This window comes from Poeciliopsis prolifica, unplaced genomic scaffold (assembly GCF_027474105.1).
Source record: "Poeciliopsis prolifica strain line A6 unplaced genomic scaffold, Auburn_PproV2 SCAFFOLD074, whole genome shotgun sequence".
NCBI lineage: Eukaryota > Metazoa > Chordata > Actinopteri > Cyprinodontiformes > Poeciliidae > Poeciliopsis > Poeciliopsis prolifica.
In genome coordinates, this window is record NW_026562449.1 from 1131255 (window position 1) to 1158133 (window position 26879).

Sequence of the window (26879 nt, forward strand, 5' to 3'; positions counted from 1 at the left end):
TATCTGAAATATAGAAAACACTCAATTTGGGGAATATATTGAAAAGATAGTTCTTAACTCTAAGTCCTGATCGATTTTGGAATCGAATTCATATCAGACAGTACTACTGGAACAAATATTATCCAGCTAAACTAAACTTCCTATAGACTATTCTGTATTTAAGTTAGTGATTCCCACAGAATGGTTTAAAATGAATGTTGGCAACAAAAGACAATAAAGAGAAAAAAAATCAGGATGATAAAGTATTTTTGTAAAAAAAACAAAAAACAGAGTGCTATGGGGATGAACATGTACAGTAGGTGGCAGTATGCACCTCTGAATATTCACCAAGAAAAAGAGGAAGATGAGACGCACCAATCAGAACAGACAATCAGAACAGCTGTCTGCCATAGACGCTGATTGCAGCCAATCAGCGTCACTGACAGAATTTTAAAAATTCAACCGCCATTGTTATGTTTCTTAATCAGGCTCCGCTCACTGTTCGTTGGGCTCGAAAGAAATGTAAGTTATTTTGAAAATAAGACACTGTTTTTGAGCATTTTTCTTAGAGAGAACAGCAGGTAGAGTATTAATTCAGTATTTGTGTGTTTGTTGGTGGCTGTTAAAGGTATATAAGGCTTGCTGTTTAGTTTAGTTTTCAATGATTGGGCAGCTTAGCTAGCTTTCAGTTATCTTTGGTCGTCCACTATAAATAAGTATATTCTAGTTTAATTTTATTGTTGTTAAATTACTGCAGCAAGTTTGAGTTAATTTAGACCGTCTTGCCATATAAGGGCTGATCAGCTGATTTGGATTCAAATCCAGAGAGATGTGTTAGTAGTAGTAAGTAGTTACATTTGCTCGTGAAAATAGCTACTTTTTACCTTTAGTTGAGTAAAAGTATGTTGAAGAATGGCTGTTATGACTGAGTACAATTTTAAGAAATATATATATGTATAGATCTAGATGGATATATTTAAAGAGAGAGACACGGTGGAGAGGAAAACTCGCCTTAAACAGGAAGAAGCCTCCAGCAGCACCAGAACCAACTGGGGGTTTAGTGAACAGAGCAGAAGCACAAAAACAAAGAAGCACTCATCCAGAAGTATTTTGAATCCAAATAAAAAAAAGTAAAGAGAAAATGATAAGCAGTTATAATTTGATGTGGTAAAGTATTATAGTGTGGAGACAGAGTCAAACACCTAAAGCCAGGACCAACTGGGTCATCTATGGAAAGGGAACATGAAGTTATTGGCAGCCACATCTCAACCAATATTTATTTTTCCACTATTTGCCATGTTCCATACACGCTGTACCTTTTGATCATGGCAGCTTGCGAAATAAAGATTTCCTTTATTTCGTCAACATTTGTGGAAGCTGAAAGTCGGATGCGTTCTGTTTGTCATTCCTGCAGATCTCTCAAAAATGGAGTCTAGGTTTGCTGACCTTCGGCGGCGAGACACGAGTGTGTCAATGCTTCGAGTGAAGCAGTCACGCCGGAGATCTCAATGCCAAAAACAGAACCGGGAGCAGATGGTGAACACTCGCAGGCAGCTGGACAAACTGCCAGAAGCGGACGTGTCTTCCCAGGACGTCTCCATGGTGACTACCAGCATGTCCACTGTTCAGGAGGAGACACAGATCAAAGCCACACCAGCCAACAGTATGAGCTTACTTTTCCACACATAGGCATCTCCAGAGATGCTTTAAAAATCTGTTATATTCTGAATTCTTGGCTTCTTTGGACTTCTTTGCCACTAATTGTGGCTTTCGAAATGTGTTTTCCTACAGCTGCAGCAGCAGACAGGCTGAAGCAGTTGCAGAAATGGAAAGAGCAGAAAGAGCTGAAGAAGGAAAAGGAAAAAAGAGAGAGAGAGTCAAAAAGAGTGTTCAAAACTGGCCTCTATCAACCCAGAGACCCATTCAGTTTTGCTCCGCTGCCTCCCGTCCCGTCTGCTGCATCCAGTTCCAGAGAGGTGCTGATCTACCCATCCTGCGCACAGCTGGCTTCTGTTTATACATTAGAGGAGTATTTATTTTTAGACTTTTATTTTGACTAAAAATAAATGCTTTCTTTCAGAAAAAAGTTAACATAGCTCCACCCCCGAGCAGCAGAGTCACTCGCTCCATGAAACAGCCCCTGCAGGAACCACAGAGGGTAAGTCCTCCAATTCTGATCCTGAAGATTTTCTCATATCCACCCGTAATACACAAAGTAAAATATGACACATATTTTATTGCTCTTCTTTTGCAAATGTTTCTACAGCCTCTGGCAAAGCAGCATCAGAACACTCGGGTGAACAAAGGTAATTCAGGAGCAAGCATCTTATTTTAACAAGATCACCTTCAAGTGAAACAAGGGATGCACTAATATTGATATGTAGAATATGAACATGATATTCACCAACATTGTATTTTGCTACTCTTTCAAAACCTTGATTAAAACAACCACAGCACTGACTTCACCACTGCATCAGTTGAACTTCCCACAATCCTTTGCTGCATTTCTGTCACATGACCAATCAAATGCCACATGATCACTTTGCTCCCCTGTGACTCCAGAAACACAAAGCAACAAAATGGAAATAAATCGGTTCTTAATATCAACCCAGTTTTATTTATCAGACTGATACCAGTGTGTTAAAATGTGACTATTAGTTGATGCTGATATCAGAGGCGACACATTCTGCGTCCCTAAGTAGATCTGTCCTGATATCAGTATGAATTATATACTTTTATTACTTAATTTATGTAGTGGAATGTTACGAAAGTCTTGATCAAGTGATGTTACTCAGAGAACAACTGACCCACTTCTTATTAACTGAGTGCCTGCAGGACAGAAATTCTGGAGCAGACTAATTGCTGGAATGGAGCGATTCCATCAGCGTTAATGTTGCATCAGAGATTTTCTATGCAGGCTGATATGATCCCATTCCTGGTTTTTGGCTGATATTGGACTGATTTCTGATGTAGTTACCAGATCAGGATACCTCTTTCTCAAAGTGGAACTTAATGCATTAGCATATCATAAGGTTAATTTATTTTGGTGATTAAGTTAAAAAATGTGTAACTCATTGTTTAAATTGTTGCTCACAATGGGATGTATTTTAAATGTTTTGGGGTTTTCAGAAAATGTTATATCAGTAAGACCAGGAGTTGTACTAAAGAAATGTAATGGAAAACAATGGAACTGCTGACATCTGCTCAACAGACTCACTACTCTGTTTCTGTATTGAAATCCTTCATGGGTGTCATGTGATACAAATGTTTTGAGAAACAAAATTTTGGTTTTTTCTTTGGATGTAACCAGTAATCATCAAAGTCTAAGTAGTGTGTGTCACAACCTTTCCTTTGAGTTGGATGACTCCAACTCTTCCATGATGTTTCAGATCCATCTGAGTCGTTAACTGACAGCTTCCCTTCTTCCTTTTCAGTCCAGCCAGGCGTTGAGCGCCCGACCAGGAGCCGTGCTGCTGCTTCCAAACCCTCCGCTGCCACCAAGACCAGTGCAGGTAACCCTCTGGACGGGACGCCCGCCTCAGCAGCAGCTATAGTGTTTCCATATTAGCATGTCAATCTGTGTGTCTGTCAGGCTGTCCTGCTGCGTCAGGGCCAGGCGGTCGAGCAGTATCGACCAGATCGGCCAACAGGCCTCCGGTTACTAAAGCTCAGGCTCAGGCGAAAGACAATCCTAAGGCCAGAGGTACGTTACACAATCACAGGCTTCCTCGTTGCTGCTAACGAGCTGTTTGATTTGGTTGGTCCTGAAAACTGAATATGTAAAGTCTGTCTCTGTTCTCAGACGGAAGAACCACAAGGAACATAGCAATTGTCAACCCTCTGCTGCCCTCGCCTGGAGAAGGAAGGAACTGTAAAGGTACAAATTATTTTCCTAAATGTCTGACATGCATTAAAGGGGCAGTATGTCAAATCAACTTTTTTTTTTTTTATCTATTTGTCATGTTTTGATGTTTCATCATCAAAAACGTACCTGGAGTGTTGCCTCAATTCTTTCATGCATGTTTTAGAAATCCTTCAATTTCCATGGCAACCATTCAGTTGTGTAAAACAGCTGGGTGGATCTAGCCCCGCCTTTGAGACGGTGCTGCAGTTTCCAAGCTTCCACTTCACAGAGCAGGCTTCCCCACTGCTCCCCCTCTCAACTCCTTCAGACTAGCCAGCAGTAATTAGCAAACATCAAATGGACCTGTGCATTTACTGAGCTTGTTATGGGAGTTACTTCTATTTCAACTCTGGTAAAAAAAAAAAAAAATAATAATAATAATTGTTAAAGGGTTAATGGAGAATCCAACAACTTCCTGAAAGTGCAGTTTTTAAAGAGACAAGCCTAATTATAAGGCATCTAATGACCTTAAATTCTGCATTTGTATAACTGCTGATGGTAACATGGTGACTTGATTATCAGATGGCACTATCTGTCTGAAAAATACATAATACTGCCCCTTTAAGACTGATAAAAACTTTAGGATAGATACATTAATTCAGCAGCAAAGAGCCAAATTGCAATAAAAACTCAGAACGACCATCAAATCATAATGAAAGAAAGGCGTAAAATAAATACAAGCTCATTAAAAACAGTATATGTGCATAAAAAGTCTTTTAAAATATGAATTCTGGTGTTTGCATCTCCACAGCTGTTAGCACCACAGTCCAGCCTGATGAGCACATGGTGAGTCTTCTCCCTTAATGTTCCATAACACAGGATTACAGTGAGATTAAAGTCAGACAGACACACATCAGGTTGTTTGCAACCATTTTCCTTTTTGTAGGAAGCTGAGGTCACTGAACCTCCGGTCCAGGAACAAGAGAAAACCGTTTGTCCTCCATGCCCCACGCCTGGCCGTGAGGACGGAGCCACGGCGGTGAGCCCAGCTCCAGAGGCAGCCGCCCCAGCTGCGGGTTCTGCTGCGGGTTCTGCTGCTCCTTCATTTGCCCCAGACGGTTTCATCTTTCAGGCCCCTGCCGGCCTGTCGGCCTTCAAGTTTGATCCTCTCACCCCCCGATCAGCAGAGGCCTTCTTCACTCCCAGGTGATTGATGTTCTGATTTGGTTTGAGGCATCAACATCGTAGCTCCAATAACCAATGTGTTTTTCCCTCTTGTTGCCAGTTTTAGGTGTGTGAGGAGAGGAAGTTGGTCATGTGATAGTGATGCATGCAGGATGGTGGGGAGTTTACATGAAGTCTGCTCTGTGTGTTTTCAGTGTCAAATGGGTAGAGAAATGTAAACAATGCTGGTTATTGGATGTAGCAGAAATGTTAACATTTGAGCGGGAAATGGAGGCTGTTACTGTGGAGCTGGGGATACATTTCTCCTTATATAAACTTGGGCTGGAAAATAAACATTTTGCAATAGATGTGATGAATATCCATAGACAATGCATCTGATAGAAAATATACTAGTTTCACTGAACTCTGATCTAGAACTGCACAGCATTCTGGGAGTTAGGGTTGTTGGCTTTAGTTGCTTAGCTTCTCACAGCTGTTTTTCTTTATTGCTTAGCAACAACCTATCTGGAACCTGCTCAGCAGCAGTTTCAGGTTTTGTGCCTCATAACAGTTTAAAAAAAACAATGTTATGGAGAGAGAACGTGGAATAAAACAGGAAGACCTTCTGGTCTGAAGTAGTGTAAAACTACTTCAGATATTTCAAACAAAACTAATAATTATTGATATTGACTGATAAGAAACCTTTAAATCCTGACAGTTTTTCACCCACGACAAACAGAAATTCTTCTTCTCACCAATGTCTGCTTGTTTTTAATGTAAATGCTGTGCTCTGGTTCTGTCCAGGCCCAGTTTCACTCTCCCACCACCACCAGTGTTCAGTGATGAACCTCCAGCTGAGCCTGTAGAGCCCACTCCCCCCAAGCCTCCCGGCTGCTCTCCCCTGCGCAGCGTTCCGACCTCAGCCAGCCCACATGAGTCAAAGCATGACGTGTCCTACTTCAGGTAGCGGCACTTTAAATTCACCACTCTCTTCTTTCTCATTTTAAAGATGGGAGACTTGAAGCATCTTTTGGTTTCTGGTTCATTCAGATCAGAAATGTCCGAGACAGACAGACTGACAGACCTTTGTCTCCGCTGGGAGTCCAGAGTGGAGGACGAGACCATCCCAGAGGAGAGTGAGTGTAACCCTGAAGTGACCCAGACTCGTGTCGGCATTTAGCCGTTTTTCACTCAGTGCCACTGTGACTCTCTGACAGTGAGAGAGCGAATGCGCACAGCAGTAGGCCAGGCCAGGCTGCTGATGAAGGAGCGCTTCAACCAGTTCAGCGGCCTGGTGGACGACTGTGAGCTGAGCCGCGGAGAGAAGGTCACCACCTGCACCGACCTGCAGGGCTTCTGGGACATGGTGTACTTCCAGGTACGGTTCTTCTGTGGGGCAGACAGGAAGTGGTTTTGAATTCAAATGCGACAGTGTAGCCAGATGTGCGCTACCTTCCAGGTGGAAGACATCAACAGGAAGTTTGATGCCCTGAGAGAAGCAGAGGGCCGCGGCTGGTTGGAGGAGCTGAAGCCGCCCCCACGACGGAGGAGAGCGGTGAAGGTGAGCTCTGCAGAACAGTCCTGGAAAAACAAGTGCCTCTGATGCATCGTAGAGTAATATCATACACACAGGATTGGTTTCAAAAAGTAATAAAAAAAAAAAAAAAATCTCTTTAAATAAATTTTAAATTTGGTTGTTCTTTGCCGTGAAAAACTTCTAATGTGGTAAAATCTTTCCAACTATTATATCTAGATAAAACATAGCTAGCAGAATGTGAACATTTCTCTTTACCAGACAGTTTAGTTTATTGTTTGTGTCTCTTTCCCTCCCATGTTTATCTGCACAGCCTTCAGTACTGAAGCTCAGTGTCTAACCACTAAAAATCCTAACGTGTACTCATTGTTTTAAAGAAAACTTCGGCCGTTACCGCCAAGCCGACAGGAAACAAAGCTGCAGCCAAGTCTCGCCTGGCGGCGGTGAAAGCAGCCATGAAAGCCCGACAGCATGCAGAGAAGGCAGAGGACACAGGGGGCGCTGTTGGCAGGCAGGAGCCACTGGAAGGTCTCTCCCAGCTGGAGAGCCCGGCCACACCATCAAGTGAGCGACAATACAGGTTCACCTCTTTATGCTTTATTGTTTAGAATCATCTTTCTAATTGGCGCATATGTTTGTGTTGTCAGCCCGGCGATCCAGCCGCCTGAGCGCAGCGGTGTTGCCCCAGACGGTGTTGCCCCAGGCTTCCCCTGCTCCAGGTTACCCCTCACCCCGGAGAGTCACCCGCCACTCCCTTGCATTGACCCAGACCCCTGTTCCTGCTCCCCCCGCTCAGCCTGTCCACTCTGCACAGAAACACCTGGACTACAAATCCCAGCAAGAAGCTCCTCATGTCTCCCAGAAGCAGAACGCTTCTCTCTGCTGCTCTCCTGAGATGGAAGTTCCTTCAGACGAGCCCCAGAACCAGACGAGTCCCAACCAGTGCTCTGAGCAGGAAGCGGTGTCGGAAGACCTTTCAACTCTTTCTGTGGAAAACAAACCCAGTAATGTCATCAACGTCAGACTTTGCCCGTCTCCATGTCAAACCCCTGCGGTCCAACCACCAGCCCGTCCCCCATCCCACCAGGTTCCCATGGAGACCCAGCCGTCCAGCTCTCCCACTCCAGATGTTTCAGTCGTTGAGGTCTGGTCCAAATATTTATCAAAACAAAGTTCTTTTTATGTGATAATCAGATTTTATTCTGATGATTTAAATGCAGGAAATTCCTGGTTTGGACTTTGAACGTTATTTCCAGCCGTCGCAGAGATGCAGTATGTCACCGGGGGACACTGTTGCCATAGAGATGTCGTCATCTATAGAAATGGAGAGTCCTAAAGGACAACCTGAGGAGCTGGGTATGAAGAACGCTGAATGAGCACTGACTAAAGGTTTCCCCTGGTTAAAGCTTCATTACGCAGGAAGATGCTAAATTGATTTCATTTATTTGTTACAACTGTTAATTTTTAACCGAACTGCAAGGATTCTTTTCCCTCCACTTTAGCTACTTTATTTAAATCCCCAAAGATTACATAAGTGACAAAATTTGAGCTGTATGAAGAACTTTGGGAAACAATTTATTAAAATTGCAACCAAAAATCAAATCTACATATATTTAATTATTTTTCTGCATAATTGTTTTATTTATTTTTCTCTCAACTGCTTTGGGTTTTGTTCCCATGTTTTGCTCATCTGTCACAGCAGAGCTCTCAGCGGTGTCTTCAGTGTTCAGTCCTCAATCACTACAGGTCAGTTTGGTTGTTTTTTTCTTGACTTTTCTTTAGACAAAAACAAATACTAACTTAAACCAGTGCACAAAAGTTCTTTGTGCTTTAATAATGAATAACTAATCCATTCTGGTACTGGTTTCCTTCATTTTGAATCTATTTGTCATCTTTGTAGGTGCAGACTGCGCAGTCGGCCCTGCTGCTCTTCACCCCGGACCTGAAGGACCGGACACGTCTGTCCACCTGTCCAAGTGACCTCATGGTCTTCACCCCTCCAAACATGTAAAAGTTTCTCTTACATTGCTCTGTTTTAACTTAAACATGTCAAAACAGAACAATGTTTTTGACTTAAACATGTCAAAACAGAACAATGTTTTGACATGTTCTGTCAAAACATTGCTGGGTGGACGGTGCTTGGTTCTTGTTGGTCTCTGGATTCACGTTCACTCATTTTCTCCTCGCTATGACCCTCTAAGAACTCCTCTAGAAAGAAGAAACAGAAGTAGTCTGGGGAAAAAGAAAAATCTGAGTTTTGTATATTCAGTAGAAAATTTTACTTATTTTGAATTAAATAAAGATTGTATTTGCAAACTGTCTCTGGATTTGCTTAACATTCTATAACATACCAGCTTTTCCAAAGATTTTTTTAAAATATACATTGGAGAGAATAAACACTGAACAGAAGCTTTTCTTTCATTGAAGATGTCAAGGGTCGTTTGGTTCTGGTTCTGGTTCTGGTTCTGGTTCCTGATCTTCAGATAAGCTTATTATTGGCTCTGGTTCCTGCAACGCAATGATAGAAGATGAGCATCATTTTGTTAACGGAACAAAACGGTTGGGACATTTAAATGAATAAAAATACTTATGCATTGTTTAAGCCAGTATTAAAAAAAAAAGTTTGGAAATTACAGTAAATATAAATCTAACCATCATTAGTTTAACCACCCATGATGGTGTTATTTTAGGAATTAAAACATCTTTTCTTTAGTTTTCTATAAAGTGATATACTTTGGTGTTTTGTGCTTCCTCAGCAAGCTTCTCCATCTCCCTGGTAACCAAAATGTGATGTTCAACTGCAGGGAAGAAGCAGTGTGTGAAAAACTGTTGGATAGTCTGGATGGTGCTTGGTTCTTGTTGGTCTCTGGATTCATGTTCACTCATTTTCTCCTCGCTCTGACCCTCTAAGAACTCTAGAAAGAAGAAACAGAAGTAGTCAGACCAATTTTTTGCTGAATGAAACATTCCTGCAGATGATTTCTGAGGCAATCACAAAATTGAGCTTTTTAAAACAAAATTCTAAAACTGCAAATGGAGGCAGCACAACTAAACCGGGCTGGACCTGCAGGCTGTGGTTCCTGTGGCGCTTCAGCTTTGTTTTTCTCACGTTCCATTTTTGGCCCAGTGTCATTTTCTTCCTACAACAACATGATTAGTTAGTTTATGGTGACTATTTGTGGGGATATTGATCAGAAGTATTAAAACAGCATCCAGTACAGTTTCTTTTTTATACAAAAATGGATAAACACAAGCTGTGTAATGAAGTCTGGACTTCCACTGCATAATTTCACCAAATATGTTTTAAAAAAAAGCTTCCAGAAGGAAAAGTGCTAATTCTATCCTGTATTTGGGTTGATGACATCATAAGAAACACAAGTATAAAGGTGACACCAGACGTGCTAGTTTCTGAATTATTTGCTTTAGTGTAACTGGGTTTATATTAATAGTTGTATATTTGCATAAAATCTGTTCTTTACTGTATTTGTCCACTTATACTTGACTGTCCTTGTGTTCCTCTGTGTCTACCATAAGGGTTTTGTCCTTCCTCCAGCTCCACTTTCCTTTTGTCCAGGGTCCTCCAGGACTATTATAAATATTAAGTTATTAATTTTCTCTTCTCTTTTGTTACTCTACTGAAGCAAGTTTTATAATCCAGTGTAATTCTTTAATTTATGTTCAAATGTTTATTTTTCCTTCTCTATTAATGACGGGTATGTCAGCTGGGCTCTTATTCGTTGCACTGGGGAGAGATGGGGGTTGGAGAACTGGAGCACATGCTATGTGCTAATGCTAATATCTCCTGATTGACAGATTAATAAACAGAGACTCAGACTTGGTGTCTTGTGGTTTGTCCGATCACCATGTAGCACACAACGCAGAGGTCCACCGGTCACATTAACCCTATGTGATGTCATCAGAGGGAATGTGAAGCAACTTTGCTTTTTTGTGATTTTCAACAAAATACAAAACAAATATGGAACTTTAGATACCTACTATATCTAAAGTAGGTTTAATCAATTCAACAGTAACTTCTGGCAAGTAGCTTTGCTTTTTCCATGTAAACGAAAATCAATTATTAATGCCCAGGTTTGAAAAATATTGAATAGGTGCTGATCATATCAACATCTGGTTTCCCACTTCAACACTTTTAAAAAGTGAATTTTGCATATTACACTGTGAAACACTCGTCTCCACAGGAATTTTTATTACTCATACAATTTTTATTTATGTAGGACGGTTTAGAGAAGAAAGATTCTCACTTCCTGGACATGTTCGGCTGTAGCCTCTGCTTCCTCCCTGGAGTCTTCTTCTGCCTCAGGTGAATTCTCTGTCGTCTGGCTGTTTGTCACAATCTGGACCACGCTTTCCACCAGCGTATCAGAAACCTGTTGGAACTTTAACTCTGCACAGTCCAAAAGCACCTCAAAAAACTCCAGGAACACAATCTACAGATGAGATCAGCATGAAAGCATTAGTGAAGAAACGCTAAATGAAGCACATTGTGAGAATTGTGACTGGAAACAGAGAGGCAGACCTCCAGCTCCACACGAGAAGGCCAGGTGCTGCTGAGACAGTTCTCTGCAATGAGGATCTCCAGTAATTTTGTTGTGGTGAGCCGCTGATCAAACAGTCTGAGGTCCTGGGAAGGTAGCAGAACATTATCAATATAAAGCCTTAGCCATGTATTGGAGATATTGTAGGGCAGGAGACGGTAACTGAAGACTAAATCTAAAGCCCACAGAGGATGGTAGAGAGGTTCTTAAAGGGTTTGATTATATAAACCATCTACATTATATCAGTCCATCATCTGAAAATGACTGGAGGAGCTGCAGAGACAATCTGCAGGGAGAACGATGCTTCACTGCCATGGGTTTTAAGGAGAGCAGTTCCATTTGCAGTTTGTTACAAGCCATGCAGGAAAACCAGCAACCAGGACTGAAACCATTAACCCTATTCATGGTGTTGGATTAATTTATGCAATAATCACCAACCAATTTAGTAATTCATTAATTATTAATTGGACTATACAGATTGCTTTTGCTTTCCAATGAATCAAAAAAATCAAATCACCAGGTCAGTGAGTAGAAAGGGCTGAGCTTTCTACATGATGATGTCAGAATGACTTTTAGCTGCAGTTGCATACTCTGCCACAAATGACCAAGTGCTTAAGTGCAATCTCATTGATTGATTGATTGATATGTGTGCAGCTTGTGGCACCTTGAATATCCACAGCAGGTGTCTGCAGGTCATGCATGTCTGGTCGCTGTGGGCTGAGTAGATCCTGCAGAAATACTGAAAGATTTCCCAGCACTTGTTGAGGTACTTCAGAGCCTCCGCTGTGACGTCTGGCTGGCTGAACAGGATGCCTGCGTTAAAAAGGCTGCAGTTATTAGATCAGCTTAAAGACAACATGAAAGGTAACATGGGAGTGACTTTGTATTAGTATGAGTCCAACCATTTAATACTCTACTAATGTTTATTCAGTAAATGGCATTTACAGTCATTTACTCAATTGTAGAAGTGCAATTTCTGCTGTTATTGCACTTCTGTTTTTTCTGCACTGCACTGATATGATGTATTGTAAGTACTTACTTATGTACATAAAAAGAAAGCTCATCAGACTGAGTTGCACGTCGCTCGGAGTTTGACGCCTCTATTTCTGATAATTTTTTTATGTTATAATTTTGTGCAGTATATTACTATTATTATTGTTACTCTTGTTTTAATATATGTCTTGAACTTTTGTGTGAGCCTACATACCTTGATGGGGCTCTTATACCTGAATTTCTCCACTGTTCTGTTTTATTTTGGGAACCAGTAAAATAAATCAGCACCTTTTACATTCCTGGCGTTTGGAAGGACGTCGTCCGTCATCAGTTTGGAAAAGCAGGCGGCCAACAGGTGCTTCTTGGACCTCCAAACAGAGAAGACGTCATGTTTTTATTTTTTATAAAGTTCTCACGGTGACTAATATTTCATCATGTTTTCTTTGACATGATGAAAAGCAGGATTAAAAGTGTTTCCTGGTTCAGTTTCATACATTTCTTTCGGATCGTCTCCTTTCGATTCTCCTTCTAAACCCAGTTGGATCATAAGTAAATGTAAGTTATTTTGCTTAAGTATTTACACTGCTTGAACTTTTGATCACAGTAACAATATGGAGGAAGACACTTCATTCAGATGAATGCAAAATTCATATGTTGGAATATTAAAATTGCACATTCCAACTGTAACACACGGTGGTGGCAGCATCATGCTAAGAGGATGCTATTTCTGAGAAGGGTTCTTGAAAAAATGATTTTCTTTTTTCTTCACAATATGTGACACTTTTGGTTGAAGCTGAATGTTTTTACGTAATATCTACTGGAGGAGATGTTTTCCTTACACCAAATCTTCCCTGTAGATGTAGTAGGCCACCGTCACTAGACCCATGAGAAACTCATGAAGAGGCATGAATGTGAAAGGCGAGTGGGTCTTTGCTACACCTCCCTCATCTGAAACACAGAAGGAAGACAGCAGAACAAGCTTCCTAAACGTCTGCAGCAGCAAACTCATCCTGGATAGAGATCGTTACAAACCAGACTCCTTCACCTCTGATCAAACGGTCTATCTGTGCCAGCGTCACGCCGTGACGGTGGATGTTGCAGTCCTTGAACAGGCGCCAGAACTGCAGGTGGGACAGCAGGAAGATGTTGTCGGGAGAACTGGAGCTGCCGAGTCTGCTGTAGAAACCAAAGATGAGCCTCAGCTCCACGTGTTTGCTCATCACCACAGACTCCACCTGAGGCAGCACAGACACAGCGTGAGGCGGGAAACAGCCAGGGATCGACGTCACAACGGCGGAGGAGCTGACCTTCAGGCGCTCAGTCTCACGGTCTCTCTGCGGGATCTTTTTCAAGAGAACTTGGATATTGAAAGCCATGTCACACCCCAGTATCTTGGAGTCGTTGTCTGACAGCGGAAGGATGCCTGCGACGCCGACTGTAAAACCATGAAAATTGTGAAATGTATATTGAACGTTCGTTCAAATGAGGCGTTTCTTTACCGAGGGGCAGTGGAGCTCTGTCTTCATTCGAGCTGGATAAAATCAGATCGTCATCGAACTCGCATTCAAAAACACGCCCACTCCTCGCAGTCAGCTTGCCCTGGAATCCGAGGGACACACACATCTTAGAACGCTTCAAATATTATGAAAGCAAAATGATCCAAACTATTCCTGGGAGATTTGAGTAGCTTCATCTGTAGCTGCCGACAAGATCATTTCTTCTAGCAAATGTATTGACAGCACTGGTAAAGATGAATTATTACAGTCAGCAGTGGATCATCCTCAAAGTGATATTTTTATATACACAGCTAGTAAACAATCTAACCTAAAAGTAAAGCTTTCATTTTAAAAACACTGTTAGTGCCACCGATAATAAATACTAAATACAAAATATGGAAGAGTGAGATTACATGACTCCAGTAGAAACTGTAACGGGTCTACCATGGGTACGAACACATTTATCAGAGTCTGCATCTGATTTATAATCCAGATTTCAGTTCATTTTTAAAGCCTCTATATTTCTCAGGTGAGTTCTAACCTGTCCGTGTTTTCTGTTGTTCCTCCATTCTCCTCTGTAGATCGCACCACCAGCGTAGTAAAAGATTCCTTTTCCGTGACGCTGACCTTCAAAGAACTCCCCCCTGTACTGGTTACTCTGGGCATACTGAGATCCATCAATGCGCTTCAAAAACCAGGTGTGTGTGCCCAAACCATGCTGAAAGACAAAGAACCAAGATTCCAATCCACTTCGTAATAAACATTAAAATATGGTATTGTTCCAAAATGACAAAAGTATTCCAGCAGGTTCTTTCCAGGTCAGCGGTTAGAGGGTTAATAGAAACATTTTTTTATCAAATTACTGTATCTATATATGTTCAGTTCACAATGTAACTTTCATACCTGCACTCCATCTTTCCAGCTCCCAACATACTGCTGTCCCAGTTTGGTCCAGTTCATAGTTCCCTCTCCATGCCTCAGATTGTTCCTCCATTCACCAGTGTATGTGTTTCCAGACGGGTAACTGTTAAAACCCACTTAATATTATCTCACTAATATCAACTACAAGCTAGGAACTGATCAATGAGACACTTACCCCCTCTCTCCCCACCCTTCTCTCTTGTTCACCACCCAATCCCCATCATACCAGGAGGTCTGCTTCTTATCATAAAACACTTTACCCTAAATAAACAGAGTCCAGGTCAAAAGCTGACATCCACCCATCATGTGGATACGTGTCAGATTAACATTAAATTTATCTTTTATTTATTGTACAAAGTATTGATTACAAAAGGACCAGATGCACAAGTTTAAATTTACAGAGCATGGTGAAGCAGCCCAGCAGTAAAATTATCCCCAAAACGTTTTTCGGATTGGATGAAGCGGATTAATTTTAGGCTGTAAATCTGAGGTCCACATTTAAAAAGTCTGGTCATTTAAATGAGCTCTACAAAATCTGTGAAGAAGAGCAATCAACTATTCAACCACCACCGTGTTAGTCGGTTGTTGGTGGCAACAAAAGTCTATCATATCTCTGTGAACTACTAAGGAACATTTATTCAAACATCAGTGGTGTGTGTACATGCCTGTGCATATTCAGTAATTTTGACATTCTGTGTGGAGAAAACAAAGACATTTAAAAAGAGGAGAAAGAGTACAATGAGTAAATCCTACCTTTCCATGCCTCTTTCCCTGATCCCACTGCCCACTGTAAGACATACCGGTTCTAGGACATTTGTAGGTTCCCATTCCATGTCTTATACCTCTGCTGATGTCCCCTGTATAGGTGCTACCATCGAGCCATGTGAAAGTCCCCTTGCCCATTGGCAAGTTGCCCACAAAGTCTCCCTGCCAACATTGAAAATTTGAACTCACTTTGACATTCTTGTTGAGCAGATACAATGATTAAATCCACTTGTTTAGGAAGTGATTACATGCATCACTTAGGGAACCTACCTCATATTTCACTCCATTTGCCTGAGTGAAGGTCCCATATCCCTCCATGAGTCCTTTGGAGAAAATTCCCTTCACAAAAACAATTTACATAACTGGTTAATCAAATTAAATGAAAATGACTGTGTGTAACGTGAAGACAAATCTAAATATCCAACTTTTTGTGTGCCAGTCAATGCACCTTGTATTCATGTCCTCCGTCAAAAGAAGCAACACCTTCTCCATGGATCTGTCCATTCATGGTTTCTCCTTTGTAGCTGTCGACATTGACAACATTATACACTCTATTTAAGCAGAGCTAGTCCAACACACAAGCCAATTATGATGACGCCTAGGGCCCCCAAACAATCAGGGGACTCTCATACATGGATGAATTTCAAGACAGACCATGAAGGTAAACATTTGCAGTTGTACTTCGAATGAGATTATTATTAAATTTGCAAAAGTATATTTTCAGCACAGAACAACAAGTTTTTAAACTGCTTAGAATTCTTATTTGAGATATAAAGGAATTGACAAGTTTACCACAAAGAGTAACTTTCCATTGTTTTGTAAATGTAGTTACAATCTGTTGCTGTTTTTAATCTTCTTTGTGTTCAGTTTATTCACACATATCTAAACAAGAGATATCAAACAGTCTCTAATTGCTTTTAATCTCAATCAGTTCAACTTGCCTTTCCCACACCTTCTCCCCCCAGATTCCACCAGAACCAGGGGCCCCAAATGTAAACCTGCTTAAGGCCCCATATGACCTGAGGCCTGCGCTGTCATTTTGTCAAATCCGATTGAAAAAGTGAACTTTTCTACATTCAGAGGTTTATCAGCAATTACAATTTGAGAACGTTTTTAGACATTTTATTAAATGTGAAGAACTTTTTGAGCTACCTTTGTATTTTCAGGCAAATGATATCAGGTAGTTCATAAATGTCTTCGGTCTGGGTTCGGTCTTTACTCTCTGAGTCCCGCAGCAGAATATTAGCTACTCTATCTGATAAACTTAACACACTTTCATCTACGTTTTCTCCGCTATTCTCGCTGTTTTTAATTTCTGCTTCTATACATATTTCTTCGTCGCAGGGCTCATTTAAAACCTCCATGGCCAAGTTTATTCCCTCAAATGTCCTGCGTTTTATGGATCTCCAACGACTTGAAACGTCTCTATGGTAACGGTCGAGAAAGCTTCTAACTACGGCAGCCTAAGTCAGCCAAAAAGCGCAAAACTAACGAAACTTAATTACAGAAGCTCTTCCTTTTTTAACCTTTGTAAGCTGTTCATTTTAAATTGTACGCATAATCAAGCATAGCCAGAAACTTTTTACATTTAAATACTAGACGTTCACTTCGCTTCATAATTACATCAATATAAACAGCCTACAAGGTTAGTTTTTGCCCTTAAACTTGACATTTAAAAAAAAAACACTTGTTCACGTTTGCTGTGACAAAAAACAAGTACATTAAAAAGAACATAACTTCTATAAGTAAAAGTTTATGTTTATCTTTACATCAATTAACTTCCAATCAATCAAAATTTTACCACAGCCTCTCTAACTGGAAATCAATCAATAACCTTTTAACTGACTAGCGAGAAAAAATGACTCAGCTCTGAACACAAATCAGGACTCTTTAATTGACATGTTATCAGTCAATATCCCAGTTGTATTCACTGTTCGTTCAGAATTACTTCTTTACATTGTTAATAATAAATTATCTGTTATCTCAGTTCAACAAGAGAAAGAAGCATCTGTTTGTGCATTATTTATTGGATATAACGATAAAAAAAAATAATACAATTTATTTTATAAAAACAAAATCAAACTAAATAAAAACTAGCATTCACAAGGTCAATCTATGACAGAAGAGTCAGAACATTTATATGTACAGTCTGGTCTGTATAAAGGGAAAATATCAAAAAGGTGTTCAGTCTATTTCTGGACTCAGTCCTGTGAGATGATTTCCAGGTTGGCGAGGTGTCTCATGGTGGGCCTGCCATGAGGACAGTTCCATGGATGCTCAATCTCTCCCATGTGAATCACCAGCTTCTTCATCTCTCCGACACTCAGCGCTGTACCGATCATCACCTGGAGGCGGATACCAGCAGAAACAAACAATCAGGTTTCTGAGAAAACGATGTGACATAAAACAACATTTATAAAAACTCTTTCAGCTGTCTACATGTTGTTAGACAACTCAACAAAATGATGGTCTGACAAAAGACTGTATTAACGTTCAGTGCAGTAGAAAGTTTTTCACATGTTGATGTTAGAAGGTTTTATTTAGCTGCAGCTGTTTTGCTACACATGATCAAGAGTTCTCTAAAGAGACGCTGTTATTGAATTTTAGTCAATATGATGTTTATGTTGTTATTATGAAAGGTAACTGAATTATTAGTGTATTTGCATCTTATTATGTATTTTTAATATTGTATAAAAAGACTTAAGTGGTCAAATGAAAACTGCAGAATGTGCCAATTTGTTTATCTGATTGTTAGCACATTTGGAATAATTAATTACTAAAATAATCATGAGTCACAGCCTTATTAGTAGTAATAGCACTTGAATGTTTGTCACAGAAAAACATTCACACTTTTACTTTCATTATTTATCTCTACCAGTATTGCATAGAAAACGTAACTGTGTAAGGAATCTATTGGCTTTTATCAAACATCAAGCTGATATAATGAATTGTAGGTTCTCTCTCTCTGTGTGTGTGTGTGTGTGTGTGTGTGTGTGTGTGTGTGTGTGTGTGTGTGTCTGTGCGTGTGTGTGTGCGTGTGGGTGTGTGTGTGTGTGCGTGCCAGCATGCTAACAGTGAGCTGAACTCAACTGATTTGCGACACGCTCTAGAAGCAAACATCTGCCTGACTCTGGACGGGCGGCACATGACGCCCGGACTGTCACTCAGCATGAAGATCAGCTCTTCGATGTCAGCCGGCCCGAAGGTCCAGTTCCTACTGGTGGGCAAGGAGACCAGCTTCACTCGCTCCATCACCTGGGCTGAGGGAATCACTTCACAGTGAGAATATGCAGGAACATTTCTTCCTGCCTGAAGACCTCTGATGACAGTCCTACCGTCTTCATCGATCAGGAACTCAAAGCCGTTCTTCTGGAAGATCTCAACGTTCTCTAAGAGCACGTTCTCACTGACTGCAGTCAGGTGGAGTTTCTGTGGGCTGGAGCCATAAGACACAAAACAAATTAGAGTCTGGACACAGTACCAAGTAGACTCAGTATGCTTACACAATGAGCCTCTGTCCTTGGAGCACAGTGTGCTGCTGCAGCATCTCAAAGTTGTATTTCTCATCGGTGGCGTGTTGGTCAATCATAAAGATGTCTGAGTTCAGCTTGGTGATGATGAAGCCCAGGTTAAACTGACCGACGATCTCCATTTTCTTAAACATGTCCTTACTACAAAAAAGTAGAAAAGAAAACAACTATTTGTACTAAACCACAAACTGCACACAAACCCAGCTAAGAAAAGCCTGACATGTTGAATACAGCTGAACGTTTCCACATTTGTAAGGTTATGACCACAAACCTTTTATTGCTAAGTAGAATTTTATGGGATACATCAACACAAAGTACTAATATTAAGTCCATATCGCACAGCCCTAACCGAGTACAGTCCCACCTGATCTCTCTGCGGAGCTCGTCCTCTGCTCTCTGGTTTTCTCCAGGGCTGATGTTGGCCCTGAAGCGCCTGTAACGCAACTTGTCTGCGGCTCGCCTTCTCTGCTGCTGCTGCAGCCTCTTGATGCCAGCTGCCAGGGCTTGCAGACAGAAATGCAGCGGCACGGTCTTCTTCTGCAGACAGATGGGAACGTCGGCCGTGGAGGAAGCCGTGTCAGGCGTTTCCTCTGCGGTGAAACATGGATCATCTCGTCTGGGTCTTTTAGCTTCGGGGAAAATGACGGAATCCTTGACAGGTGTACGTGCTTCGGAGTCATCCTTTACATTTTCAACAACTTGTTCAGAGGAGTCTGGGTGCTGTGGATCTGGTGATTCTACTACCAAGTCTCGTTCAGGTTCAGAGTCCTTCTCCCTGATTGACACCTCTTCATTCCTGAACCCACGGAGCTCTGCCTGGGCTCCCAGGCTGCCTTTAGTTGCCTCTGTTCTGAGTCGTAATGGTGATTTAACTGAGCCCTCAAAGAAACACTTCAGCGTTTTCTGGCTCGGCCCGATTTTGGAAGCTTTTTCCGTGCTTGACTTACTCCCAGAGAGGGCGCTGTTCTGGTTTGAGAAAGCAGCTTTGAGGGCAGCGAGGTTCATGGGTGACGTTGGGCTCAGGGTGCTGGGTTGGTTGTTCTCCGTAGATTCTGCTTTGTCTTCAACAGGAAGGTGAACTTCTTTAGATGCAGACGATACAGCTAGAAAGAAACAGAAAACAGACACTTTCAAAATAAAAGATGTAAAATAAAAAAAGAGAACATTATAGAAGCAAGCAAAGACAAATTCTCACTCGGTGTATAGTTCAGGCTGAGCTTATTTACTCCAGCTTCATACATGTTGATGAGAGAAGACTTTAGGATGGCGAGTAAGAGCTTCTCCTCATGAAGGAAAATCTGTCGTTTGTCAGGCGTTACGTTCACATCCACGCAGTCTGGGAACAACAAACAACAAAAAATCACAGAAGAGACCCTGCAGGGTTACTGCATTCTTGTTAAGACTCTATCTCCACACTTGATTTTTACCCTGAAAAGAAGAAGAATGTAAAGACAATGGATGAATCTAACGTTTAGAGATCACTACAATGGTGTAATAGAGCCTTTATAGAGAGAAAAATAAAAAAGGAGTAAATTTCCATCAAAAAAACTCAGACATTTTGAGACTAATCACAGAAATTTTATTTCAAAAAACCAAGAACATTTCTGAGTTACAAATGGTTGAAATTCAAAACATTTCCAAATGTCAAGAATTTTTGGCTGTTGAAACTCAAGTTTTTTGTTTTTTTTTAGAAAATTTCTGAGATTAACCACAAAGTTTCAGAGATTTTTTTCGAGAATTTTTTGTTTTTTTTCTACTGACAAGGCCGTACCAATACTAACATTTTTCCAAACTCAAATTCTTGTTTAACTACATTATTTCATGTGAGGTTGTTAGAAGGTTTTTGTGAAACAAATAGTATTTCTAGCTTAGCCTTTTATGTACAGGGTGCATTTCATAAGAAAATGTGTGACTTATAAATAACTTGATTCTAATTAGGAAATGTTTTATTCAGATATGTATTGTATCTAATTGACTGCTATTAATGTAATATTCAGTATTTTGTTTATTTAACTAAACCATTTAATTATTGATCTTATTCTACTCAGAACTCGTAAAGTCTCTCTCTCATTCTGTGTTAATCGCAATGTGACCATATTTATTTGGTGGACAGTTTGCATCATGCCCACGTTAGCTCGGCCCTTTGTGTCCCAGTTGCTTCATTCATTGTCAAGCATCTGGAGACGACATTTAATTGAACCTGATTTCAATTGAGCTGGAAAACCCTTCAAGAAAATTTCATGGTGTGGTAGGAAGCAACTGAACCTTAAATCCATCACCTCATTTCAGGAATAATGTTTTATTTTGTTAATTTTCTCACCTGAGACAACAGCTATGTTCAGGGCAACAAATGGATACTGATGTCTGTTGTACATGTGGTACACTTCATTGACAAGTTTGCTGACCTACAAGGTAAAAAAATTTTTTAAAAATAGTTAGGTGGAAAATACAAACTCAGTTAAAAGCCTTCAACCATAATGACCTTCACTGGGTCACATGGGCGGCTGTTGATGAAGAAGAACTGGCGGTCTGAGGCGCTCCGCCCCACACTGTGGTCCCCGGAGGACACAAAGCCTGAAATCCTGCACAAAGCATTTGGATTTAAAGCAACGACAAAAGGATTGATGTCATTTAATAAGAACACGCCACTCACGTAAAAAGCTGTTTGGGTAAGTCTCCGACTTTAAGTCCATATTCCTCCATGATATTCTCTGACGGACAAACTTGCTGGAACGTGAGAAGACTCTGCAGCTGCAGGGCACGGAAGGAAAACCAGTGGTGAGGAAAACTGGCTTTGGGAATATCCTGGTGCTGCTGCCTTAAATTAGGGTAAAAAAAGCCAGAACCTGTTTTGGTCCAAATATGGCTCCGATGTTGTCTCTCATACTCTGGCTGCCACCGGTGCTGAGGACGGCACTGCGCTTTCCCTGGCCGGTTTGGTTGGAGCAGGTGATACGGACTCCTGTCGAGATGATGCAGTAGGCCTGCAGGACGTGGGTCATTTTAGAAAACTCCTGAAAACCAAGCAACGTTTCAGATTAAGGATAAAAATGACTGGGTATTTACTACATTCAAATAAAAGAAAACGTAACACAGTTAAGGAAAAAACTGAGACAAAGCAGAGCATATGTCTGACTTCTAACAAGATTGTTTTAAAAATGTTATTGGATTATTTAACATGATGACAACAACAATCTTTAATTAGTGGGTGATTAAAGTATTATGAGTAACTGGTGATGAGCTTTTAATCTATTTATACATTTTTGGAATAAGGACTGATGCAGCAGGAAACTAAATTCTAAAATTACCATCCATCCATCCGTTCGTTTGTCCAATTTCATTCTATCGAGTTCAAATAAACTTTATTAATCCTCAAGTCGTCTTATAGAATTTTCATCCAAGGGTTTTTGTGGATGCTGTTGGTTCAGGGTGGGAAGGATCTCCTGTAGCAGTGAATATTAGAGGACCTGAAGAAGCCTCTGACTGAAGACACCTTGATGTTGGATGACAGTCTGATCAAGCGGATGCTCAGGATTGTCCAAAATGTTCTGTGTTTTATGAAGAATCCCCTTGAGCACTATCATCTCCAGATGTTCCAGAACAGAGTCAGACTCAATGAGCCTCATCATTTTATTCTTTCTCTCATTTGTGTTTTCACTTGTAAGTTTCCTGGGACCTTTTGAAGTTTAATATGAAGTTAACAATATTTTTGTCAGAGACCTTCTGTCATACATCACATGTTGTTCTTAGTTCACATTGTGTAATATAATTCAGCAGTTGGTTTTGTAATTGATTGATTGTTTTGTTTTTTTCTCAGCTGCAATCGCTCATCACCAGATTATAGCATAAATCCTTTAAGAAGGGAAGCAACATACTGGTTATTCTAAGATCTTTCCATCATATTGTTGTTCATCAAGCTAACAAATGAACTCCACAACTAGAAGTACACATTTACAAAATAAATAAAAAAGAATTAGTATAAATATGACTTGTTACATACATTCGACCATGGACATCCCAGTCTAAACTGTTTAATTGCTGACCTTCTTGATATTCCGCTGGAACTCCTTGTGCCTGACGGGCAGCGTGTAGAAGAGCTGCTGCAGCGTTACCGTGGTGCCCTGCTGCCTGGGACAGGGGGACTGCTGCACAAGGTGACCTTTGTGGTCAAACACCAACTTGGTGCCTACTTGGCTGGATTCATGGCATGTAATCACACTCAGGTCACTGTAAGCACAAGGCGGGACGAGGGGTGATTATGATCTGACTTTTGCAGTGGGCTTTGTGAACAGAATAAAGGTGACTTTACCTGAGAGCAGACAAAGAGCTCAAGGCTTCGCCTCGAAAGCCGAATGTTTCCACGTGGATCAGGTCAGAGAAATCCCTCAGCTTTGAGGTGTGATGCTTTAGTGCTGTGGAGCAGGCAGGAGAGGAAGGCACAGCATCATGCACACATGGTTCATTGAGGTTTTTCATCTCAAAATGTCTTAATTTTTCTAATCCAGATTTCCAGAATTCAGACTTCAGTTCAAGTAGAGTTACAGATCAAACTGACTTTGAATTTACTGCAGGTGATTCTGGAGAGGTTTGTCTTTAAAAACAAAATGATGGATGCATGGACAGACGGACATAACATTTAGACAATGGGTAAGGGAACAAAATCTTGAAATACTTGGAAATATTTGCCTATACTTATCCAAAAAGTAAATTTCATACTTCTCCAGATTTTTCTAGATTATTTGGAATTACGAAGATTCCACATACCTAGTCCTTTAAAGTTCGCCTCTTCGACGCCTCTGCCATTGTCAGACACTTCTATTTGTTCAGCACCACACTCCTTCAGCTTGACCTCTGGAGTAACAAGGGATGGTGGGTTAATAAGGAAAGACAAGCGGACATGTGCAGACTTAGTTTCCTAGAAGCGTATTAATAACACAAGCATCTAATGGTGTGGCAGAAATGCTGAGAATCAGATAAACAAACTAAAAGGTAAATGTGCAAAGCTTTCTGTTAAATACACAAAGAGATACATTCTAGAGTTTAGACTATAAGATAAAGCATCTGTTTTGTGTTTCAGAAGTACACTTTGTGTTCTGCTCACCAACATTGGTTGCTCCTGCATCAATGCTGTTCTCCACCAGCTCTTTGACGGCCGTGGCCAGACTCAGAACTACTTGTCCAGAGCAGATCCGATGAACTGAGTGCTTGTCAATGGCCCTTATGGCTCCAGCAGGCTCAGAAGTGCTGAGAAGAAATAAGAGCAGCGAGAGCTGCAGGTGGAAAACTTCTCATGCTAAAAATAGACCGTAGACACCAGGGACTTTTAAATGTTGCCATAGACAAAAAAAGTAATAAGTGAAGTTTTAAACAGTAATGGCAATAAGATTAATTCCTGTTACTTCAAAATGCCAGCTAATACATAGAGCCCCCCTGCATTGGTCTGATGAGACCAAAACTCAACTTCATGCAAAAAAAATCTGAGTGAAGGAAAACTAACAGTACACATTAGCCTGAAGAGACACAACCCACAGTTCCATGTGGTGGGACTAGGAAGTGGGTATGAAGTTGAGATGAACAGAGTACGGTGGCCCTGAAGTGCAAAGCGCTGCAGCAAATTGAAAACACAATTACAAATAACAAAAGCGCTACAACCTGAATAAAAACACTACAACATAAAGGAAAACACTACAACATTAAGTCATTCTGTTCGATTCTCCCATCGTTCATTTCCGACATCCGAATGATAAAGTGACGCAGTTGCAAAGGGTTAATAATCTGAATCATGCAGAACTAATCTGACTGTTTCCATAGCAACGATCAGAAGCAAGACATTGACCTCTTCTATGACATAGACTTATGTCATAGATTTAAGAACATCTGAGACTATAAAGGCTTGGATCTCAAATCATCAGGTATCAGTTCCAAGCGACTCTTTGACAATCAGCATTTTGTTTAGCAACTACTTTCGATATGGAAGAGATTTTAGTCACAATGTTTTTTCCACTGTCTTTTGCAGGATATTTCATTACCACCAGAGTAAAAAAAAAGTCTTTAACAAAATACTTCCTGGCATAAAGTTTGAGACAAATGCTTCTCAGGATGAGTGCATTGACGATTATGATGTTGTTTTCTTCAATTCATCTCCGGCTGGAGAAGATTGCTCAGAGAAAAGTCTCACCTCTGAGGATGTGTGGATCGACGATTTTAATGCATTCCTTTACAATCCTTCCCTGGCCTGGGGAAGAAAGAGCAGAGAATTGGATCTCTCAAGACAAGTGCTTCGAAGAGTACGATGAGTTTGATGAGTTCATGTTGTAGTGTTTTCCTTAAAGTTGTAGTGTTTTTTTTTCGTTCATGTTGTAGTGTTTTCATTCATGTTGTAGTGTTTTCCTTCATGTTGTAGTGTTTTCCTTCATGTTTAGTATTTTCGTTCATGTTGTAGTGTTTTCCTTCATGTTGTAGTATTTTCCTTCATGTTTAGTATTTTCGTTCATGTTGTAGTGTTTTCCTTCATGTTGTAGTGTTTTCGTTCATGTTGTAGTGTTTTCGTTCATGTTGTAGTGTTTTCGTTCATGTTGTAGTGTTTTCGTTCATGTTGTAGTGTTTTCCTTCATGTTTAGTATTTTCGTTCATGTTGTAGTGTTTTCCTTCATGTTTTAGTGTTTTCGTTCATGTTTAGTATTTTCGTTCATGTTGTAGTGTTTTCCTTCATGTTGTAGTATTTTCCTTCATGTTTAGTATTTTCGTTCATGTTGTAGTGTTTTCCTTCATGTTTTAGTGTTTTCGTTCATGTTGTAGTGTTTTCGTTCATGTTGTAGTGTTTTCCTTCATGTTGTAGTGTTTTCGTTCATGTAGTATTTTCATTCATGTTGTAGTATTTTTCTTCATGTTGTAGTGTTTTCGTTCATGTTGTAGTGTTTTCGTTCATGTTGTAGTGTTTTCGTTCATGTATTATTTTCCTTCATGTTGTAGTGTTTTCGTTCATGTTGTAGTGTTTTCGTTCATGTATTATTTTCCTTCATGTTGTAGTGTTTTCGTTCATGTAGTATTTTCGTTCATGTAGTATTTTCGTTCATGTTGTAGTGTTTTCCTTAATGTTGTAGTGTTTTTGTTAATGCTGTAACACTTTTGTTATTTGTAATTGTGCTTTCAATTTGCTGTAGCGCTTTGCACTTCAGGGCCACCCTAACAAAGCACTGATGACAGGAAAACTGTTAGACGCTGCAAGAGACTGGAGAGCAGGGAGGACATTCACCTAGCAACATAAAGAGCCCAAGTACACAAACACTGTTATGGAGAGGTGATCAAAGCATAAAGACGTATAACAATGGCCCAGTCAAAACCTAAATCCAACTGAAAGACTGCACCAATATCCAAGACTTGGAAATTTCAGCAAGTAGAGGAATAATTAATAACATTTGTATCCCTAATTACAATGAAAACAGGTTCCAGGTTGTGATTTGGAGGTTGAACACAATTTCACATTTTTCAGGTGTTTCACAACAAGACAAATACAATCAACAACTCATTATTTTCCTGCTACTTTTCAGTTACGAACCACAAAATGAACGAGAGGCTATACCTTCAGAAGGCAGTGCAGGGTTTAGACAGCAAAGGCAGTTTCACAGAGTTATGTCCCCTGGACTTCATTTTTGACCTGAAGCACTGAAGTGACTACAGCTTCAAGACCAATAATTCTGGAGGGGAAAAACTAAAATGAGACAGTTGACTTACCAAACATCGGACATCTTTCCTCTGGATCCCTCCTATGTCCACAGCCTGAACTCAAACGGACCACTACCTCAGCTGGTTATCTGCCATAACAGCAGGAACACCGAGATGAAGCTCTCTCTCCCGCGCTGTTTGTGCACAATGTTCGTGAGCGTTACTACCGCGCAACACTGCGCAGCTTACTATGACAAGAAGGAAAAGCATGTAAAGATTAAGCTCTATAAAGAATATACAAAACGTGTAATTAGAACCCAAACATAAAACAAAGAATGCACCTTGTGGTACTTTTGTTAAAACTATTTTCCAAACCTCTGTTGAATTTCATCATCGGATGTTAGGGCTCATGGATATTTGTCGTATATCCTA

General features: G+C 40.5%; 4 protein-coding genes across 8 annotated transcripts in view; 1 reads left to right on the top strand and 3 right to left on the bottom strand.

Annotated features, from left to right (window-relative positions):
* Positions 1-26879, bottom strand: part of bhlha15 (basic helix-loop-helix family, member a15) — a 168659-nt gene that overhangs the window by 58923 nt on the left and 82857 nt on the right. The gene's annotated exons all lie outside the window — the stretch shown is intronic.
* On the top strand, positions 322-8813 carry dlgap5 (discs, large (Drosophila) homolog-associated protein 5). Of its 3 annotated transcripts, none has more exons than XM_055021128.1 (19): positions 322-501; positions 1394-1642; positions 1771-1955; positions 2060-2137; positions 2246-2285; positions 3414-3491; positions 3572-3682; positions 3782-3856; positions 4635-4669; positions 4770-5029; positions 5792-5950; positions 6038-6123; positions 6205-6358; positions 6440-6548; positions 6899-7085; positions 7169-7665; positions 7742-7877; positions 8221-8267; positions 8422-8813. In XM_055021128.1, the coding sequence occupies exons 1-19, from the start codon at positions 453-455 to the stop codon at positions 8530-8532; spliced, it is 2646 nt and encodes an 881-aa protein (XP_054877103.1). In that variant the 5' UTR covers positions 322-452; the 3' UTR covers positions 8533-8813. The 3 variants fall into 3 exon arrangements, with proteins under 3 accessions (XP_054877103.1, XP_054877104.1, XP_054877105.1); XM_055021129.1 differs by having other exon boundaries at positions 323-501; positions 8224-8267; XM_055021130.1 differs by having other exon boundaries at positions 448-560.
* Positions 8844-16670, bottom strand: rsph10b (radial spoke head 10 homolog B). The gene is made up of 18 exons (XM_055021134.1): positions 16405-16670; positions 15701-15776; positions 15523-15591; positions 15241-15414; positions 14663-14748; positions 14470-14590; positions 14108-14284; positions 13570-13669; positions 13378-13505; positions 13116-13305; positions 12910-13018; positions 12359-12438; positions 11742-11890; positions 11059-11163; positions 10784-10969; positions 9586-9661; positions 9255-9436; positions 8844-9029 (listed from the first exon to the last, which is right to left on the bottom strand). Exons 1-18 carry the CDS (start codon positions 16614-16616, stop codon positions 8952-8954), a joined length of 2298 nt encoding a protein of 765 aa, XP_054877109.1. The 5' UTR covers positions 16617-16670; the 3' UTR covers positions 8844-8951.
* On the bottom strand, positions 17142-26830 carry pms2 (PMS1 homolog 2, mismatch repair system component). 3 transcript variants are annotated; one of them, XM_055021132.1, is made up of 16 exons: positions 26789-26822; positions 26517-26695; positions 23884-24026; positions 23547-23633; positions 23092-23194; positions 22826-23009; positions 21629-21796; positions 21436-21533; positions 21265-21364; positions 21103-21187; positions 19978-20118; positions 19147-19885; positions 18756-18923; positions 18588-18688; positions 18343-18512; positions 17142-17597 (listed from the first exon to the last, which is right to left on the bottom strand). In XM_055021132.1, the coding sequence occupies exons 2-16, from the start codon at positions 26528-26530 to the stop codon at positions 17454-17456; spliced, it is 2445 nt and encodes an 814-aa protein (XP_054877107.1). In that variant the 5' UTR covers positions 26531-26695; positions 26789-26822; the 3' UTR covers positions 17142-17453. The 3 variants fall into 3 exon arrangements, with proteins under 3 accessions (XP_054877107.1, XP_054877106.1, XP_054877108.1); XM_055021131.1 differs by having other exon boundaries at positions 18343-18688; positions 26789-26826; XM_055021133.1 differs by lacking the exon at positions 17142-17597 and having other exon boundaries at positions 18358-18507; positions 26789-26830.